We start from the raw sequence: 19,465 nt of genomic DNA on the forward strand, positions 1-19,465 counted from the left end.
CGCCGACGGTCACGTGACCCCGCGTGACGTACATTCACAGTGTCCGCTCACTAGACAACGGATATAAGCGTACATAAATACATTTTTTTTTGTAAATACATACTTATTATACATATTAACATCCAGACCCATCACAGAAATTAAAATTTAACCAAACCCAAACTTGATGCGATTATGTCATTTTATTGCGAATTACCTTCCAGCTCCATCATCAGACCTTGATTACTGTATAGCATTGAAGTACTCATCAATACAAAACGAACGAGCCCAAACTCGATGGATTTAAGTCGTTTTATTATAGAGTTCCTATGGCCACCTTCCAGCTCCATCATCAGATCAGCTCCATGTCATCATAATATTGCATGGTCATCCAAATCACATGTGTATGCGAAATTTCAGCTTAATCGGTTGTCCGGAAGTGGGTCTTAATTGAGCTTGCAAGATTCCACCCATACAAATATGAGCCAGTAACTGTAATATGACGTCACGCGCATAAAATGGGGGGCCGGCCGCCGCCCGCACTTTTAAAATTCAATATCTTGGAAACTAATTGACGTATCGAAATAATTTTTTCACGTGTATTTTTTATTTTTAACAGAGAATACAGAAAGCTAAAAAACAAAATTAGTGAACATTCTTCATTATCGGATGTACCGCGCGGAGTGAGCCAGGCCTGATAATACTTACTTTTATTTACTAACCTTCTCTTATAAAAATTAGGTCTTTGTCATTAAACTAAATTACTATTTAATTTGAAAATGACTAAATTACTATTCAATGTTACTCTTTGCTGTCAAAGAATCAACCACCCACTGCCTAACTGCTAAGTCCAATAACCGTAAAAAATAAATGGGACTGTTGCACTTATCACGTGATATATTTTTTTCCAGCCTCCCATCAGGCCTGCACGTAGGCCGATCTAACACGCAGCAGGTGGCTGAGCGGCGATTCAGCGACGTGCAGGCGTTTCTCACGTCACTGTTTAACTTGGCGGACGAGATTGCGCACTCCGACCTGGTTTATACGTTCTTCCATCCGCTGCTGAGGGACCAGCAGGATGTGGAGCCACAGAGGAAGAAGAAAGGAGGTTGGTTCCTTTTTTAAACTAATAGCTGGAAACTACTCGGTAACTCGGCTAATTAGTAAAGGAAATACATCTTTGAGTGTACACTTTAGAATAAAGGCGAAAAATTCACGCAAAGTATTCGATTGTCAATTGATTAATGCAATGTGTTCAGTTTGCCTTTAGCATTTTACAAAGTAAGAGCTTTATAACTCTTTTGAAATGGCGACACAATTCATTTTTTATTGTATATCTTTTGCTGAAGATATATATGACAATATCAAGTAAGTGCATTATCCGAATCATTAGTATGTTGAGTTGAGAGCGTAAAAGTAACAATTTGTGTTGTTATGTGTGGGTAAATGAACTCGTCTCAACTTAGATTATTGCTTCGTGTAAGATATTAATCAAAACATAATTTATCTTTCAATCTAAATACTTTAATAACATTACAATCGTCATATTACTTGTGTAACTTATTCTTTAAATAAATTTGTTTACGTGTGTTTTTTCGCCAGGTGAATCGACCGAAGCCGAGAGCAGTGGATCGGGCTCGCTAAAGCTTTCAGTGCAGTACGCGGGAGGAGTGCTCTCTGTACTTATTCTACACGCCCAGTCGCTCGCTATCACGCCGCAGGGACTGCCGCCTAACCCTTATGTCAAGGTAATACAGCTCACAATTTTATGACGATCGATAAGTTGAAAGGGAATCCTTAGTTGCGCAAATCGGACTTATTTGTCATGAAAATGAAAATACTTTTTATTAAATAAACACTTAAATTACAAGATATGTGTCGCTATCGTAAAAGGTTAACCTGTGTAACGAGAGTCAGGCTCCTCACCAAAAACATAGACTATATCAGTGTTTAGAGCGAGGGTAAATCCACGAAACAGTAAAAAACTTATGTTCCGATCGATAAAAAAAAAACTGTTGTAGTTCTGGTAAATTAAACTTCTGAATAACGATTCATACAAGTTTCCACATAAGGCGCCATGATCCATATTGATTAAATACTTCAAGTTATTTCGATAATCAAGAAAACACGCACTAAACGTCATTACCATCACAGTAAAAGTACTGACCTTTGCCGTTGTCTTTTAATTTTTTTTACTTTACCTATACACAGACCCGATTTTGATTATAAATTTAAAATGTACATATTTACCGTGACAAAATAACAAAATTATATTGAAATCGTATTAGCCAAAAAAATGGAATCATGAATTGAAATTTTGTCACGAGAAATCGTCATAGCCATCGCGGCAGCATCAAAGGTTCTTTAATGCGGCTGCGACGCGACTTATCCCCGCTTGTGTCCGCGTGTCCCACTCTTCAATTCGTTGCTCGTAACAGAACAGAATGCACGTAAAAAGACAATGCCGGAAATTGGCGTCTTTTTTTTTTCGCGCGGCCATCGACCAAACTTTGTTTTTTGATTATAAAATAGTGTAATAAACCAAACTTACTATGACATGTATACCTCTAAACTCAGTCTGAACTGAGTTACGAGCATTACAAGTTTGATGATTTTCATACTAGATTTGCTTTTTGCGCGCAAAGTTTTGTAAGAAATTGCAACAAAATAGTGAGATTGTATGTGTAAACAAACAATACCATCCATTAAAGGCTCCAGACAATAGTGTGGAGCAGAATCAGCGCAATAAAAAAATTGCGCAATATTTTGTTGCAATTTCTTACAAAACTTGCGCACAAAAAGCAAATCTAGTATGAAAATCATCAAACTTGTAATGCTCGTAACTCAGTTCAGACTGAGTTTAGAGGTATACATGTCATAGTAAGTTTGGTTTATTACACTATTTTATAATCAAAAAACAAAGTTTGGTCGATGGCCGCGCGAAAAAAAAAAGACGCCAATTTCCGGCATTGTCTTTTTACGTGCATTCTGTTCTGTTACGAGCAACGAATAACATACCACTAATTATCCAACCCGTTCGGTAAGAAGTAGCCGAAGGAAATGTCGGATAATAGGAGAGTCGTACCTCTCCGCCACGGTCTTCAGGATACTGTTGGGGCTCGCCCGTATCCTACTGAGCAACGAGGCAGTCTTCTTGCATAGGACAGCAAAGAAGCCGTCAGTGTGCGACTGAGCAAACATTTGAAGCGAGGCAAGCCCAACAGCATCCTGAAACCGGTGTTATATTGGACCCGAAGGACGCTAAGCGATTTCTGCGAGTACGTGGTCCACAGGTTTCCCGTGTATAGACTCTGACAGTATGCTTTAAACAGAGTGATCTTGACATGGTCATTTCATCGGGCAAACCTGCGAGCCAACATATTACACCTTACTGCCAGCGCCCTTCGTTCCCTCTCGATATCAACATGATCTTTATGGTCATCAGTAACGTAGTGTCCAAGATACACACACCGGCAGATTTAGAGGAACGGAAAAAAAAGCATCAATATCATCATTATTTTAGGAAAAAAATGCCTAATTATGACATTATTTTTTAATATAATTCTAAATATGAAAAAAATAATTGCCAACAGTATATTTTTTTAATTATTTTGTTTAAATTACCCCATCAACAGTTTCGTTGAGTGTTTTGAATTGAATGAAGCTTTTGCTAATTTGGATTTCTTTTACGTGAAAGATGTTTTTTTCTGAGAATTTTGTTGTGTAAGCATTCAGTTACTTATAAGGGTTTATTATGCCCAGCTTAGCACCGTCAGAAATCATTAAGGCAGATGAAATGAGAAGTAACGGCCATGCATACAAATCGGCTGCCGTAAGACGTCGTTGATCAGTATCGACCACCCATGGCAGTAACCAACGGTACAGATTGATCATTTCTGTCGTTAGGAGGAGGGTTCAAGTCAGAAAAAGGCGTACTTCGCGACGGGATGACCGTTTTTTACAACTTCGAGTTTTCAGAAAGTCGCGGTTACCTGCTGTTCAAGCCAGAAATAACCTTAAAGACACTCGAGGAGTAAGAGTGACTGAGCCCACAGTTCACAGGAGATTTACTGAAGTTGGTATAGGGTCGTGCATACCCGAGAAAGCTCCAACTTGTGACACAGCACCGAAAAAACATATTGAACTTTTCACGTGAATATCGTGATTGGGTCTTGAACGACTGGAGGCATGATCTCTTCACTTATGAGTGCAGAGTTCTCTTAAACCAGATCGATGGAAGATAGCGAATATGGAGACACAAAGAGAACGTAACATTTAGTCTTAATTTTGAAAATATCGTGGTTTATGGAGGTAGCTTAATTCTGGTGTGGGGAAGGATTTTTCACACACACCCACCATCTTTCTGAGAGCCCCCATTGTTGGCGCCAGCAGTACCATATCATCAGCGTAGCTTATGTTGTTGATACAAACACCATCTACCCAGCATCCGATACGCATACTGCTAAGGGCAACAATGAGGTCATTTACGTATAGGTTGAAAAGCCTGGGAGACGTCAGCCCACCCTGTCTCACCCCGCACTGCAACCCATACTCCTCAGAAAAAACGTTAGCCCATCTTACACTGTTAATCTGGTTAGCATACCAATAATGGAATATTTGTGATACTTCTGACGGGATGCCCTGCCTCCTCATCTTATCCCAAAGGATGTCATAAGACACAAGATCGAACGCCTTGGAGAGGTCGAGGAAGCATACGTAAATGAGAGTCCCCTGATCCGTATAGTACCTGACAGTGTGCTTAAGACTAAGGATGGCGCTCTCGGTCGACAGTCCAGGCTTAAACCCGAATTGAGCATCATGTGATTTTAAATATTTATCTAGTAGAGAGTCAAGCACACTGTCAAGGACCTTTGCCGTGATTGTAGCTAGAGAGATCGGTCGGGTATTAGCAGCGTCCCCAGAACTGTAGCACTTTAATACCTACCTTATATTATCATATAAGGTAGGTATTATCATATAAGGTAGGTATTAAAGTGCTACAGTTCTGGGGACGTTTTGTCCCATTGTTCTTTAAGCTTTGTTTTTAAATGAGAATGTTTTTTATTAGTTTACGAAAAGACGTTTTTTTATTCATTTCTTGTATGTTGACTATTGTGTAAGTCTAAGTAAGAGTAGCTTGGCATATTTTTCATTCAAAATCCTCATTGGTGTAAATATATATTTTTTCTGATTCTGAATAATATTAGGAACGTAAAAATTTTTTAACTAATGTCCGTATTGTTCCAAATTCAATTAATTCATTAAATTATTGATTACATTTACTTTTATTTCCAACCCATTCTTTAATAGGTACGTGCTTAGCTAGGATTGGTGTTTAGCTGAACAATTATATCTAAATTTTAGTTTTCAAGTTATTTTAATTTAATGTATTACTATAAAATTATATTTCGTCATCACCATTAACATAAGACATTACCATTTTAATAAAATCATTACCATTGGGAAAACGTCATTACCATTTTGTGAAAAAATATTTGGACGCTTGTTACTTCTAAAATAACGATTGCATCTAAGGGCCTCACACTGATCTAAAAAGCTCATTGCTTAACCTTTCAGTTTAAGCTAGTTTGCACGCATTCCTGTAAAGTTTTTCAAAAAACGTAAAATAAATCTCGCGGAATCAAATCGGCGGATCCACCCGCGAACACAATAAAATGAAAATAAAATAAAATGTATGTGTGTGAAAGTGTGAGTGTGATATCATGATTCATAAAACATTATCCTTGACTGTTAGGGAAAAACGACTAATCACCACTGTACCAAATGATAAAACTAACCAATATTTTCTCATCGCCAGGTATATCTAGTACCGGACCCAACCAAAGAGACGAAGCGAAAGACGCGCGTTCTGAAACGCAACTCGCATCCTTCATTCATGGAGATGCTCGAATACCGGCTGCCCATAGAAGTCGTCAAGAACAGGAGTCTTCAAGCCACAGTGTGGCACTACGACTCCTTACAAGAGAACCAGTTCCTAGGCGGAGTGGTGATTCCCCTCAATTCGCTGCCTCTGAGGGAAGAAACTGTGGCGTGGTATCCTTTAGAGTACATTCCTCGGTAGCTAATACTCGCCCGCTCCGCTATTTGGAGAACGGATTTTCCCACGTGAGCGGGCTCGGGCGTAACTAGTACAGAACACGTAGATGGCGCTTTAGTGCTGTTTTAAATCTATGGTCAGTACAGATTATGTTTCAGCTTCAATATTATATTGCAGATTACTTAAAATCACTAATTATTTAAAACGATCGTGTAAATTACGTGTCTTGCGATGTACTTGTCTTTACACAAACACCGCCGCACGTTTATAAAACATGAAGATCATATTCAGTTTTGGATACTACGTTGTTTCCAAGCTGTGATTAATTATTGAAGATATAAAAAGACAATTTACCTATTTAATCATGAAAGCTTGTATATGAATTTTAGTTACGCCTTTAGCTAACCGCTTCAGAGTTTTCCAACGTACAATTTCTCACACAAATGTACTATGAACGGTCTGTTACTTTTAAACTACATAGCTCAAAACCTTATTTACGTACCTGCGTGATATGTTCAATAGGTCGGTAACCCAATTTGCCTAAATAACTATTGTATTTTCAAACATTAGTGCCAAACTTCAATTTGTTACTATGATAATGTTGATAGTGGCCTTACCATTGTCAATCAAACCACTTTGTGGTTGTAACTTTAATAATGAAATTTTTTCAAACATAATATACGTTAGACACATATCAATTTTCTACCTAGTTTAATAAAAGTGGTTATAATACCACAATATAAACTTATACTTACGATTTAATAAAATCACTATCATGTATTCAAAAAAATGTTTTGTAATTGATTAAAATCAATTTATTGTCGAAGGAAAAACAATTGCGATAATACAATTATTTGCTTGATATTAATTTCTATCGGCTTAATCGTTATTTACATTCCTATATAAATTGACTATTTTTGTATTACTTTATTGTCGCTTTGTGGTGCTTTTGGTCTGTGTCACCGTTCGCGTAGATATATTTAAATGTTACATTAATTAGCTAGTTAGCGGTCATTTGAGATCTGAATGAGCTGTCGCATCCTTAGAGGTTTGCATGGTGTTCACATACAAGTGATATGCGAGGAAATATCATACGTTTGTTACTGTGTTGCCGACACGTCTATTTTATTGGAATTGTATTATTTTTAGATTCACTATTTATTGGAAATCATAATTATGATGTTAATCTTTATTTTGTAAATTAATATTTATATGAATTTAGATCAATTACTGAAAAACGCTTTATTATTTTTGAATTTCATTTTCATAGTATTAATAATGTGTTTTCATTCAATCAATGAAGTATTACGTGTGCTTACAATCGCAACCAATAAATAAAATTGTGTCAATATCAGACCGATGTGAACAACATCGAATATCTATAAATGGCTTCCAATATTTGCTCAAACCGAGTCGAGAGCAAACTAGTTCACTCGAGAGCTTTTAGTGATTTTCGACTGAATTGATAACCACTGTATATAATGTACTTTAGATAGTTTTATACGAATGTAGGAGTTGAATTTCGGCGTAACGAAACATAATAAGTAGTTGTTGTTTTGCATATTGTAATGAAATGAAATAAAACGCTCCAAATGTATTTTCGTGTTTTATTTGTCAGAGAATTATGTCCTCGTCGGGGGCTACTCTTAGGAGGTATGTGTTGGAGCCGAGGCTTCGTGCTTTGAGGGCGTCTTTGCCTCTGTAGTAGGGGGGTGCTCCGTTGGTAGGAAGGTAATATATTCCTGGTTTTTTGAAGTCCGTTTTGGGTCCAAGAAGATTTGTGGTGACGTTGGTCCGGTAGCAGTCGCCTCGTCGCGCCCTCGCCACGGAGTCGCAGCGGACGGCGATGAACTTCTCAGGGTTCATGAACGCCTTTATCCAGTAAAAGGCGGAACGGGTGTGGCTGCAGTATACGAGACACGGTAGAAGGAATTCCTTCTTTATCGCATGTTGATACTCTCCTGAAATAATGTTTATTCAGTTTAAACTGTAATACCTACTTTATACAGCATGCTTTATTGTAACGGCTTTATGTTTGCTACTGCTGAAGTTGGGACGAATATATTTATAAAAGTAGGTATATTTTTTTACAGTTTTCCGTATCCAAGAGTGACCTTAGTTAAAAATATTTAAACAGCTTTGCTTTTTCATACATCTTTAGAAGCTTGTCTGAAAAAAAAATAAGGGCCCTCGCCCACGGCGACTTTTTGTAGCGATGCATTCGCGCTGCTGTAGCGCGTTAGTAGCGCGTTGGCATCACTTCTGTAGTGCGTTGCAAATGCGACTAACGCGTTAGTAGCGATGCTGTCGCCGTGAGAGAGGGCCCTAAGCTACATGCTTGATAGGGCGTGACGAAAAAATAAACACCGAAGTACGAAATGTTCAGAAAAATTAAATATGTATTTAAATTTCATATCCTACCTCCATTAGCGTAAAAATCGACATGGCCCAAGGGGTCCGCTATGCCGAAGCCGTCAATGTTTGTGTGCAGCACGTCCACTCGCCTCGCCACGTGGTGGTTCAGTCGATGCAGGTACGGCAGGTTGCGGAAACACGGCCCTGCTGGGTCTAGAGCTGGAAATTGTTAATAATAAGTGCCATCTCATTTTTAAGTGTTTTTATCTCTTTTTCAATAGTACTTAGAGTGGCGGATTTCCAACCAGCGCGTTCTTAGGATGTCGAGTCTATCAATAAGACTCCTTCACCGTGCGGCTATTGTGGCTTATTGACGAATTTTGTCGTTGTAAGGGATTTATTATAAAAGTAATACAATTTTCGTTCAGACTGCAGTTCTACCGTTGAAGTATCTACATAATGCAATACGGATGATGATGATGCCTTATGTGAAAAGGTTAAAGGGAAAGAAAACTGTGAAATCCACGTGTGGCATAGCTACATCAGTGTTATTTGGTAGTCTGGATTTACTCTCTGGCTTATCTCGGTGACATAAGAAGAGTACCGAGTAGTAGAATCTAAAGTATTATCTACCTGATAGTCTAGCCAGCCTCGTCCCAGTCAGCTCCCAGAACTTCTCAGCTGCGTATGAAGCTATGTGTGCGCCCAAGCTGGCTCCCAGCAGTTCCAGTCGGTTGGCCGTCAGTCCGTGCTCAGTGAGCGATGCGAGGTACTCGCCTATAAGCGCGCCGAACGGCCTTGTCACTCGAGCTGCCCTGTGGAGACATTGAAAATTGTACACTTGCATCTACATTGTTTGTAATATGCCTGAAACTGATGACTGCAAAATTTATTCTGATCCCACTAAAATTAATCAAACGTGCCACTTCCTTGGATCGGACCATAGTCCTGTGCTAAAGCTATCCAAACTTCTTCCCACCATCCAACCACCATGTTCCGCCCTCTTATCTGGTAAAGCCCTTTAATTTTAAGCGAGGGGCTACATTTTATCGTGCAGTATTCTTCCGACTCTTAACGCGACTTCTCCTAAATCGAATCACTTTACTCATAATATTTGGTAATCAACTGTACGCTCGGTGCCTGGTGCCTTAGCACACGCAAAGTGTTCCACTAAGAAGCTAGTCCGATATACGTCCGCGTAATTATATGGCAACCACAGAAACATTGCGTTTAGAGATATCTCTTGGCATATGCACGAGTTTCTGACGATTTCTATATGATTTAAACGCGCTGTGCGTAATTTGGGAACACATTTGTAGGTTGGAACCCTATAAATTTCCCCATCATGTAGCTACTTGGGTTCTTTATACGTTAATGGTTCACAAACCACGTAGGATAGAGGGCTGATCGTTACTAGGATAATGACGTCATTGAAAACCTATTATTGTCGACTTTTAAGTCTGTATATTTTCACGTCTATTTCTCGTAAAGTTAGTAATAAATCGTGCGTACAAGATATTCGCGACCATATACTTAAATGGTAACGCTCTGATATCCATCGTTCCACTGAATTGATTTTGTGCAGGTATTACTTATTCAAGGTCGATTTTCTTTGATACCGAGATGGTAAGGAGTAAGTATTACACACTTTACTGTTTGTTTTACATATTAAATCATCCCCACATGTATCAGAATATAAAAGTTTGTAAAATAGTCCAAGCAATTTCAAAACTGGTGTTGCATGCGTATCTAGCTAATGATAGAATATTTAACTAAGTTATCTCTAACTCTACTTTCTGATAAGCATAGTCTACAACTTACACAGGGTATGTGCGTAGAAGCAGAGGGAAGATTTCTACCACGATGACGTTGCGGCCGAGGTCCAGATAAGGCTGCACCACTGAGCGGACTAGTATAGACGACGCCGAATTGAGGTAACCGCCGATCACCACCTAAATAGGTAAAAACATTATACACTAGCTGTTTCCCGCGGCTTCGCTTGTTAGAATTTGGTTCACAGAAAGACATAATAGCGCGCGTATTCTACTTCCAAAATTTAGTTAAAACTCCTCTTTCCCTGGGTCTCAAACTATATCTATGCCAAATAGCATCTATCGGTTCAGGTGTTGAAGCTTGAAAGGAAACATGGTTACTTTTGTTGCAAGTATAATATTAGCATGGATTGTTATTTTTTTACGTAAACAAATGCTTTAACATTAGTTAAGCCTTTGCTATTACTTGCTTAACTTTATGTAAAATGGCATATTTGTATAATAATAGTCGAGAAATCGATCTCTAGTCTACGTTTTGAAGTACTTAGTTATCTGCCTTAGTCCTACCTGTGTCTTCCTTTTCGACAGGTCGATGTGGTCCGCAGTGCACTCAGCGCCACTGGCACTGATGCTGCACCGCTTCTCTGCGATGAGGCTTGACAGGATCCCACTCGAGGGCCGAATCACTACTACCGACTGAGACCTTTTGGTGCGCTCTGACAGCTTGGTGCTGCGGTTCATTCCTGGACCTGTTGGTAACAAGATAAAACTTATCTACTTTTGAATCGTTTGCTATGGATAGGCAAGGGAGTTTTCAAAATTTCTAGCTAAAAAATAACGATGAATTTTAAATTAATCGGTTTCATAACACGCTGACGGAATCAAACACTTCGTCTATCAAAAGTCAAGTAAATTTCAAATTAAAACTGTTTATTGCACGTTAAATAACAATTTATAGTGGCGCCCTTATGTATAGGTACCATAGCATGATGATTAGCAAACGTAAATATTTGATTATCCTCTACCGAAGTAGAGACCATTTACTCGTATTACTCGATTGTTAAAAGTGTGATTAATTTCAATAAAACTTACAATCGGCCATAAACCCTGCAGGACCGCCGAGATCAAAACAAATAACTTGTAGAGCACACATTGAAAGTACCACTGCTATTTTCGCAAACATTATTATTTAACTACGTAAACTTTAATGTTTTGAAATCGCCTGAAGATTGTTTTTCATGGAGCGGGTGATCTCGAACTGAACAGAGGCAGGACTGATTAATTGTTTAATAAGTATTAATAAGCATACGCATTGATTTAGTATCGAGTTTCTTGTGCAGGGAAGGCCAGCCATGATTGCAGACGCAGGGTCAGAGCGTATGCACTCATATATTGTACCAAGTATTACACGTTTTCTAATCATCGATTTGCATGAGTTCATGCCATTGCTGTATTGGCCTCAAGATCTGCATATTTTATACTTATACGCTTATTATATCAGAATAATTAGCATGCCTGTATTATTAAACTAACATGATTTATTATAATTAGTCTGTGACTACATTTTTACGATATTGTGTTCAACTAAATCGATTATTTTATTTATTTAAATATTAAAAGAAGAGAGTGCTACCATTGGTATTACGAGTAACATTGATGTAAAGAAAAATGAATCTTTTCTAGACAACCAATAGTCAGCGTCCTGAACTTTATAATTTTCCTGAAGCTACTTGAGATAAAGCTGCGCTTGTTGCACAAATGTTCTGTCTTGGGTCTGAGACACAGCCGAAAGTAGAATATCGCCAACTGAATGACAATTATTGTACGAGTAGAGTGGTGCTATTTTTATGTAACTGCTCCAACCACACGCTTTCGCACCAGTTTCCTAAAGGAGAACGCTCGTAATGTTGTTTTCGCGGGAAAATCTCATCATTGGCAGGCGCTGCGCTTTCGTTTATTGTTGGAATAGTTATTTTTCTTGCAGAAAGTCGTCTTTATTTACTAACTTGCGGCACGACCGCCACAACGCACCGGCTCCGCCGCCAGTGCCGCCTCGCGTACTTAGCTGCTCGCACGCGCCTCTCCCTTCGCTCTATCGTACAAAAATAAACTTTGGATCGCACTAAAATGTTCAGAATCAGCTGTTTCGAGTAGAGTTTTGACTACTTCGGACAGGAAGAAGTTACAAACGTGAAATTCCGAGTGTTTGTATCTGTGCAAAATGAATGAAACAGTGTATTCTAATGACACTTGGCAGTGGTACGCGGAGGCTGTCAGGTCCTGGCTGGAGGACCCGAGTGAGGAGGAGCATGAGGGTCTTAACATGACGGCCCTGGCGATGGACCAAGCGTACGTGGTCGGGCTAGCTGACCGGAATGTTTCTGTCTACTCTGTGTCTGATGATTGTTTTCGAGTAAGTTTAGTGTTTTGTTTTTTTAGATCATTATCGCCAGTCTTCTTATCACATGCCGTTTGTGGGGAACATTTTGGCTTTTAAAACTTGGAGTGGAATTAATCACCTACAGTAAAGTAATTGTCGCTCTAAGACTATAAATATCTAGTCAGCTTAGCAAATTAGGCGTAAAGATGTAATTATGCATATTCGTAGCAAACATGCATAAATAAAAAAGGAATGCCAACCGCATAGTCTAACGCTCCAATTTCTTTTTCCATCTAATAACTTTTTACACTCCTCAGCAATTGGCTTGCAAGACGATTTATAATGATGAGGACGAGTAGTTCTTGTTTCAGTGGTGTTAGTAAAAAGTTGACGCCGAATTTTTTCGCCGGTTTTCTTTATTTTCTTATGTATGACTCTTGCAGTTGTTGTGGTTCCATAGTTAGTTACTTTACTTTTTTACTTCAAAAGTTTAGTTAAAGTACCATTCGATGTGTGTAGTTTTCAAACGGCGACCTTAAAGCTTAAAATATCGTTTAAATCATGGTAGAGACAAAGAAATTATTTTAATATTAAAGTAGGAACTTAGGTAATAGAGCCTAGTTAATATTAAAATAATCGCACCCTGCTGGTGTAAATTTTCAGTCGTCAAAGGGCGATTAGCCAAACACGCATGCCTTATCTGACATTTTCCGGGAAATGTGTGGCTTTCTCTTAGTAAGTATATTTCTTTATCTGACTTTAAAAACAAAGAGAAGGAGTACCTAATAAACTACTTTATTATTCCGAGTGCCAGAGATATGTTTACAATTAATATCCTATTACCTTATTTTAACAAATGAATCATATTTTTAACCCGTACAGGTACACCCTAGGTCCAAATTCACAACTTAACCAGTCAGAGCACGGAACTCTACCTTCAGCCCCCCTCCCCCGGCTGTAGGGAAGCGGTCGCGCCGCTTTTGGTGAATTTTTTGCGAACTGGTTTCGCCGTGGTTGCGCACACGCACGCTTTCGATATGCCACTGCAAGTGTTTCTCATTCCATTGACCTTTGGCTTACAAATCAGCAAAGAAGTGCATAAAATCATAAAATATCTTTAGGTTTTTTTTTAGAAAATCACCAAACAAATGCATGAATAGGTATCTCTAGAGAATTTAGAAAACTATACTTATCCTCATTGGTTTTTCTCCTTATTTTCCTGATGAACCATTTCATGAGCTATTATTTTGTTTGTTACTTTTACTCTACATTTAGACCGGTAGTTGTCTCTACTTCGAGGTGAACTAATGACTAGCTGACAAAGTACCTATTTCTTTGTATTTTAATTAGGCATTTAACGTTAACAGCAATATTTAATTTGAACTATTACTTTTGCCGGCTGTGTTAACAAGACGAAGCCAATTATGGATATTTTTTGAAGAACCAAGTACTTTTACCAATAAAATAACTACACGTGTTGTAAATAAAATACCTGATGTTAATAATTACGCATTATTAGATTGAATCTCTTTAATATTCTGACTTCATGTTTTGACGTAGCAAGAAAAAAAATGATTTCGTATTTTGGTGGTATGAGTTTTTTCTGGACTTAAAACTCAACATTTTAAGGAGTTTATTGCTGAATTTAAAATTATTGTTTTAATTAATTTCAATCATCAATCACCCTCACTTTTATCGATCATAAATAAACAAGTTATAAATCTAAATCTACAAGCACAAAACTGTTCTTCCGAAGTGTATGGCGATTTATGCTGTCGTATTTTCACGCAAGACATGATAGCAGCCTAATTATGTCAAGAATGAATTGCGAAACATCAATAATGTATTGAAGGCTAATTCGCACCTTTCTACGTATACGCGGAACGAATGCAAAGCAAATAATAACATAGTGGTGTTCTATTACGAGCACTCTCGATAAACAATATCGCATTGGGTCTATTCCGTTAAACATGTTCTCACCTAGATATGTATACCTAGTCCATTCAAAATATTTTGCTTTACGCAGCACAAACTGAACCACTCATAATGATCTTGTGAAGTCTTTTTCTTCTTGTAGCGTGTCAGTAAAAGTCCCGTTATCTAAATATGAATCGTCATAGGCGGTTGACATAGCTTCATTATCGCATCATAATTTATTAAATTAACAATATTATTATTCATTTCAGAAAATAATTAATCGATATCAAAGTTTTTTAGTTGTGTGTGAATGAAGGCCAATAATATTGATGGTTATTGACACCAATATTATTATTGGCCAGTCATAATGTCGAACGCCGTTAGCTTAGTGGATTGTGTACATTTTTTAATCAGCTATTATTGGCTTCTGTCCAACACCTTCTTACAAGGTTGTTATTGACTCATCCGCTTATAGTAGGCAGTTGTAAATTCACTATAGCTACTTCCGCGCTGCATTGACCTTTTTTGCTTAGCTCTGATTTTTTGTTTATTATAACAGTAGTGAATGTGGTAGCAGTTATCGGAATACAAGTTTTTTGTTTAATGTCGTTGTCCAGATCGTTTTAATTATTGCATGCAGTTACATAAGATTGTAATACATTAATTTTTATACGCATTATGAAATGTGAGAAACTAAATGTACCAAATGTAGAGACGTGATTATGTATTTTTTGTTAAGTTAGGCATTAACTTTGGCTCTGACTAGTCCAAAGGTCTATAGGTTTACATGTGACTATACATCGCTCTTGACTGATTCACTTGATCACTTCATGAAGTAGAAGTTTTGTAAAACATCCGTTTAGGGAAACTAGCATCTCTATTCCTTACATTCGGGATGAAGTTCTTGCTATTATTTATTAGCTGATTTTAAATAAACGTAAGCTAACATAAAAATAACATAATATTTTACGCTGCAAGAACATATTAAAACAAATTTTGTCTCTCTTCTGTTAGAAAAAATGTTCTAACTTTCGGAATTAATTCACCAAACATTCAGAATTAAAGTGGTCTTTATATTTTTGGGTCAAGTTAATTTATTTGGCGAACGGCTGGCCTCAAACTTTGGTACAGTTCAATTAGTTTCTTTAAATAGAGCTTGTCAACTTGTCATCAAAGCGTAGGGTTGCCAGTCAGTTCAGGAAAACCTGAAAATTTTAAGGACTTGTAAAATCCCGAAACTCGTTTTACCACTAAGTAAGTATACGAATGTTACAAAAACTGGACAGGCTGTGACAACTGGATAAGGCTTGAACTGCATGAATTCCGAATCCCCGAAATCAATACGTTTCTTTTACAATTCTGGAAGATTCTGGTTCGACCTTATACGCGTACCTATAAAATCGTGACATACCTAATTGAAAACCCTAATAGAGGCGCCAGTAAATTGCATCATTACTTTGCGTATATTGTCGAAGTCACGTAATTATAGTCCTAGTACCTATTCCCGCTATTATACCGCGTCAGGGGGTTTCCCGGGGGAAAACTCACTCGCTAATGTTGTGGAATCACGGGAAGCCACACACACGTCTATTAAACATTACTGACAATACATATTATAAGAACATGGTTAAGTTAACAAATGAGCTTGCTAATTATAATAGTACAGTAACAGTTAGCGTCAAATACTTGGTGACACCCAAAGGTGCCAAAAAGTTCGCTACACGTCGTTGTTACTACAACTAGAATAAGGTTGTGTTGTCAACTTTTTGGCCACTTTCGGTGTCAAGAACTGTGGTTTCGGACTTATGATAAAGCTTCAAGTTTCAAGAATGTACGTACGTTCTTTATTGTGCAACAGGTAGATAGTACACTTTCAGAGAAGTTCTCGTCAAAAGGATTCCGTTGAAAACTAACCAATTGTCAATATCATTGTTCGAATCGAACCGACGCGTTTATCGCACAATCGAAACGATAGGTATCAACATCATTGCAAAACATGTTACTTACAAGGAAACTTATGAATATCATCAGCGTACATTTGAGGTCACCCACTGGAAAATGGGAAATCCCGATACTTTCATATCTTTTTATTGCAAGAACTAAGATACTTATTTATTATTTAGAGTCGCATGTTTAATAATTTGAAAAAATTAAATTGTCTAAGGTGGAAATCGAACCCACGATATTGCTCTCAGTGGTGGTAGAGCATTTGCCGGCAAGCGAAAGGCCGTGGGTGCGATTAGGAAATATATTTTTTAAAGTTATTAAACAATAGTAAGATGATTTGATCAAGTCAAAAGTTTATTTAAAAAAGTAGCGAAGCAAGGTTAATAATTAATTTATTAATTATACAACCTTTGGAATTTTTTGACTTTAAAAATATTATACGATCCGGAAAGAAATTGCGCATCGGTGATTAAAGTATTAAATGTTGGTTTAATTTATGATTTTCTATGGTGTTATACTGCAATATTTCATTATGTGTGTCAAGCAGTTGTAGCATCGAGTGCGGCGATCATTATAGTTAGCGGTGCGATCTAATTGCTATGTCCGAGATAATCGGCCGCGCTACCGTATCGATACCACACGTCGCAGGGCCGCTCAAGCGAGAAACGATTTCTTAAATTTTACATAGGACTGCGCACTATACCGTGTCATGCTATGACCGTCTGTATACTTACATGAAAAAAAATCCAGGCCATTTAGTCTCCACTGCAGGAGAATGACCCTCTAATTTAGCAAAGGCAATGCTCCGAATTAGACCAGCCACTTTTCCTCTGGATGTCAAAAATTATGAGATGCCTCCGCAACCACATAACCCGTCTGACAAGTATGGAAAGTGTGGGAAATCTTCCATTTGCCTCCGGTAAATTAGAGGGTCGAAAAAATGTCTAGATGAATTACTAACAATAAACTTATTATACAACTTTATGTACATAGTAATGTTGTCCTGAATATTCCTAATATGATTCATATTCACATATTATGATCATGTTAGTATGTAGTGCACACTTTTATAAAAAATATAAGCGTCAACAAAGCGGATACTACATAAAAATATAAATAAAATATAATGAATAGAATATGATAGTTTACATTGAAGGAAGTTTGTAAATAAAAATAACTTTACAAATAAAAACGCGAAACAAAATTAATCTTTCGTATTGATTATATTATTTATAAAACATGAGCACAATAAAATTAGCGTGCTTGTTAATAGCGGTGCTAGTTAACACATTTGGCTGACTTTTTTTGTCAAAACTAAATAAATTGTAGTTAATTAAATGAACAGTTATTTAGTTTTTATATTGTTTTTAGAACGACATCTAGGGATCTCTTGGACGAATTCGTCCAAGAGGGATCTTTACTATGTAGAGTCCATACATATATTATGTATAACTACATAGTACTTATTATTATTCTGTGGTACAATAACGTTATCATCTGTTTTCGGGATATGAATTTATATTTTAATCTGAAGTCGTTTCCATTCATCTCTTCCGTCCTTAAAGATCTCCATTCCGATATTAAAACCATTTTCCGTTTCTTGCCCATGGCAATATGACTCGATATTGTCGGAGTGTCACACAATCTTGTGATCTCTACCTAGTCACTGCACATCCTAATATCCATGATATACGAGTACCTACCTATGTACGAGTGAGTTCATCCTAGTACTTGGTATATTATTTTAGGTCATAAAAAGAAAAAGTTAGTAAATTTTAACAGGGACAATTAGACGCGACTACGTGTACTCGTGTAGTTGTCACATCATTGAATGAACTTTATCTTTGTCAAGTTTAACAGTGATTAGTATAAAACCGTTAAAGCGTTCATAAGTGCCACTTGTGGTCTAAATTGAATAAATATTTTTGATTTTGATTTTGACACGCAGACAATAAACTTACAATTTCATTACCTAGCCTGGTAGCTAACGTATCGGACTTTGATGGCACCCATTTGAAAGTTCTAATCCCACGTGGGGCAAAGTTTAGTATGATAAATTCATTGAGATATTACTTAGCATTACTTAATTTACTTCGATGGATAAATTTTAGGTTTATCAGTTTTCTATTGGCTATTTACAAGCTCTGGTACACAAAACTAGTACTAAGTACCTTAAGATAGAGACCATATTCCTTACTAGCATTATTTTTTGCAGTGCCCCTTCGAGCTGCAGAAGTCCCTCGCAGAAGGGACCGAGGAGTCGTGGATCACGAGCACAGCACGCCGCGCCACCTGGCGGGTCTACGCCGACTCTACAGAACAGTACATTAGCGCTAGGAATACATCGTAAGTTATTATCCATTTTATCTTATCTTCCAGGTCAGTTAGTCTCTAATGAAGGAAGAGCTCCAATTTAGCAGAAGCAAAAGGGAGGATTCAGCCTACACTCGAATCCTCACGTTGGCCAGACGGGTTGAAGTATTTCTCGACATCCACTTGAAAAGTGGGAGATCATCAGATCTTGTTCTATTCTGCCAGAATTAAATAGCATTTTTTCATTTGGCTGCATAAAAATCTAAATCTAAATGACGGAGTATTATTTTGAAGACGGCTCTGCCAATGTTAGCTGATTTCGTTTTTCGCTGTATTAAAATACATGGGAAAAATTAACCATAGAAAAAGGCTCATAAATCTGCAAACATCTTTATGTTTTGTTATTGATCTTCATTCCGTGAAACGAAAGAACGACGACCATCAAAGCAAGTAATAGGTACCTAAATAAAATTATGGATTTTAGCCAAATTTAAGAGGCGAAAATATACCATAGCGGTTTATTTTTGAATCATTATTTTTATCACTTGTTTCAAATTCTGCCAAAATAACAAATATTGTATTTGTGCCACAAATGATTAAATGAAAGAATGGAACGATATATGAACGATGTCTGTTTTAAATTAATAACCTACTTCATAAAATTCTAAAAGTATCATCTACAATGCCATTATGCAATGACGCATGATAAAGGAGTCGTCTAGCGACGCTGTAGATAAACCAACT

At 37.4% G+C, this 19,465-nt stretch overlaps 3 protein-coding genes across 6 annotated transcripts in view; 2 read left to right on the top strand and 1 right to left on the bottom strand.

Annotated features, from left to right (window-relative positions):
* Pi3K68D (phosphatidylinositol-4-phosphate 3-kinase catalytic subunit Pi3K68D) overlaps window positions 1-7,634 on the top strand; it is a 46,070-nt gene extending 38,436 nt beyond the window's left edge. For all 4 annotated transcript variants that reach the window (XM_028308095.1, XM_028308098.1, XM_028308099.1 and 1 more), the window contains exons 31-33: window positions 891-1,087; window positions 1,582-1,727; window positions 5,798-7,634. In XM_028308095.1, coding sequence (XP_028163896.1) covers window positions 891-1,087; window positions 1,582-1,727; window positions 5,798-6,061 — 607 coding nt within the window. In that variant the 3' untranslated portion in view covers window positions 6,062-7,634. The remainder of the gene's footprint in view (window positions 1-890; window positions 1,088-1,581; window positions 1,728-5,797) is intronic.
* LOC114355310 (lipase member H-A) lies at window positions 7,029-11,366 on the bottom strand. Its single transcript, XM_028308101.1, has 6 exons — window positions 11,257-11,366; window positions 10,732-10,913; window positions 10,214-10,344; window positions 9,026-9,207; window positions 8,459-8,611; window positions 7,029-7,998 (listed from the first exon to the last, which is right to left on the bottom strand). Exons 1-6 carry the CDS (start codon window positions 11,345-11,347, stop codon window positions 7,652-7,654), a joined length of 1,086 nt encoding a protein of 361 aa, XP_028163902.1. The 5' UTR covers window positions 11,348-11,366; the 3' UTR covers window positions 7,029-7,651.
* A 795-nt stretch (window positions 11,367-12,161) lies between these two features.
* On the top strand, window positions 12,162-18,754 carry LOC114355312 (uncharacterized; the record flags this gene model as incomplete). The annotated part of the gene is made up of 2 exons (XM_028308103.1): window positions 12,162-12,577; window positions 18,624-18,754. Coding segments are annotated over exons 1-2 (323 nt in total), but the record flags the coding sequence as incomplete, so codon positions are not given.
* Window positions 18,755-19,465: the final 711 nt, after the last annotated feature.

Source organism: Ostrinia furnacalis, unplaced genomic scaffold (assembly GCF_004193835.3).
Source record: "Ostrinia furnacalis isolate ACB-3 unplaced genomic scaffold, ASM419383v2 OfSCF2381, whole genome shotgun sequence".
NCBI classification, from domain to species: domain Eukaryota; kingdom Metazoa; phylum Arthropoda; class Insecta; order Lepidoptera; family Crambidae; genus Ostrinia; species Ostrinia furnacalis.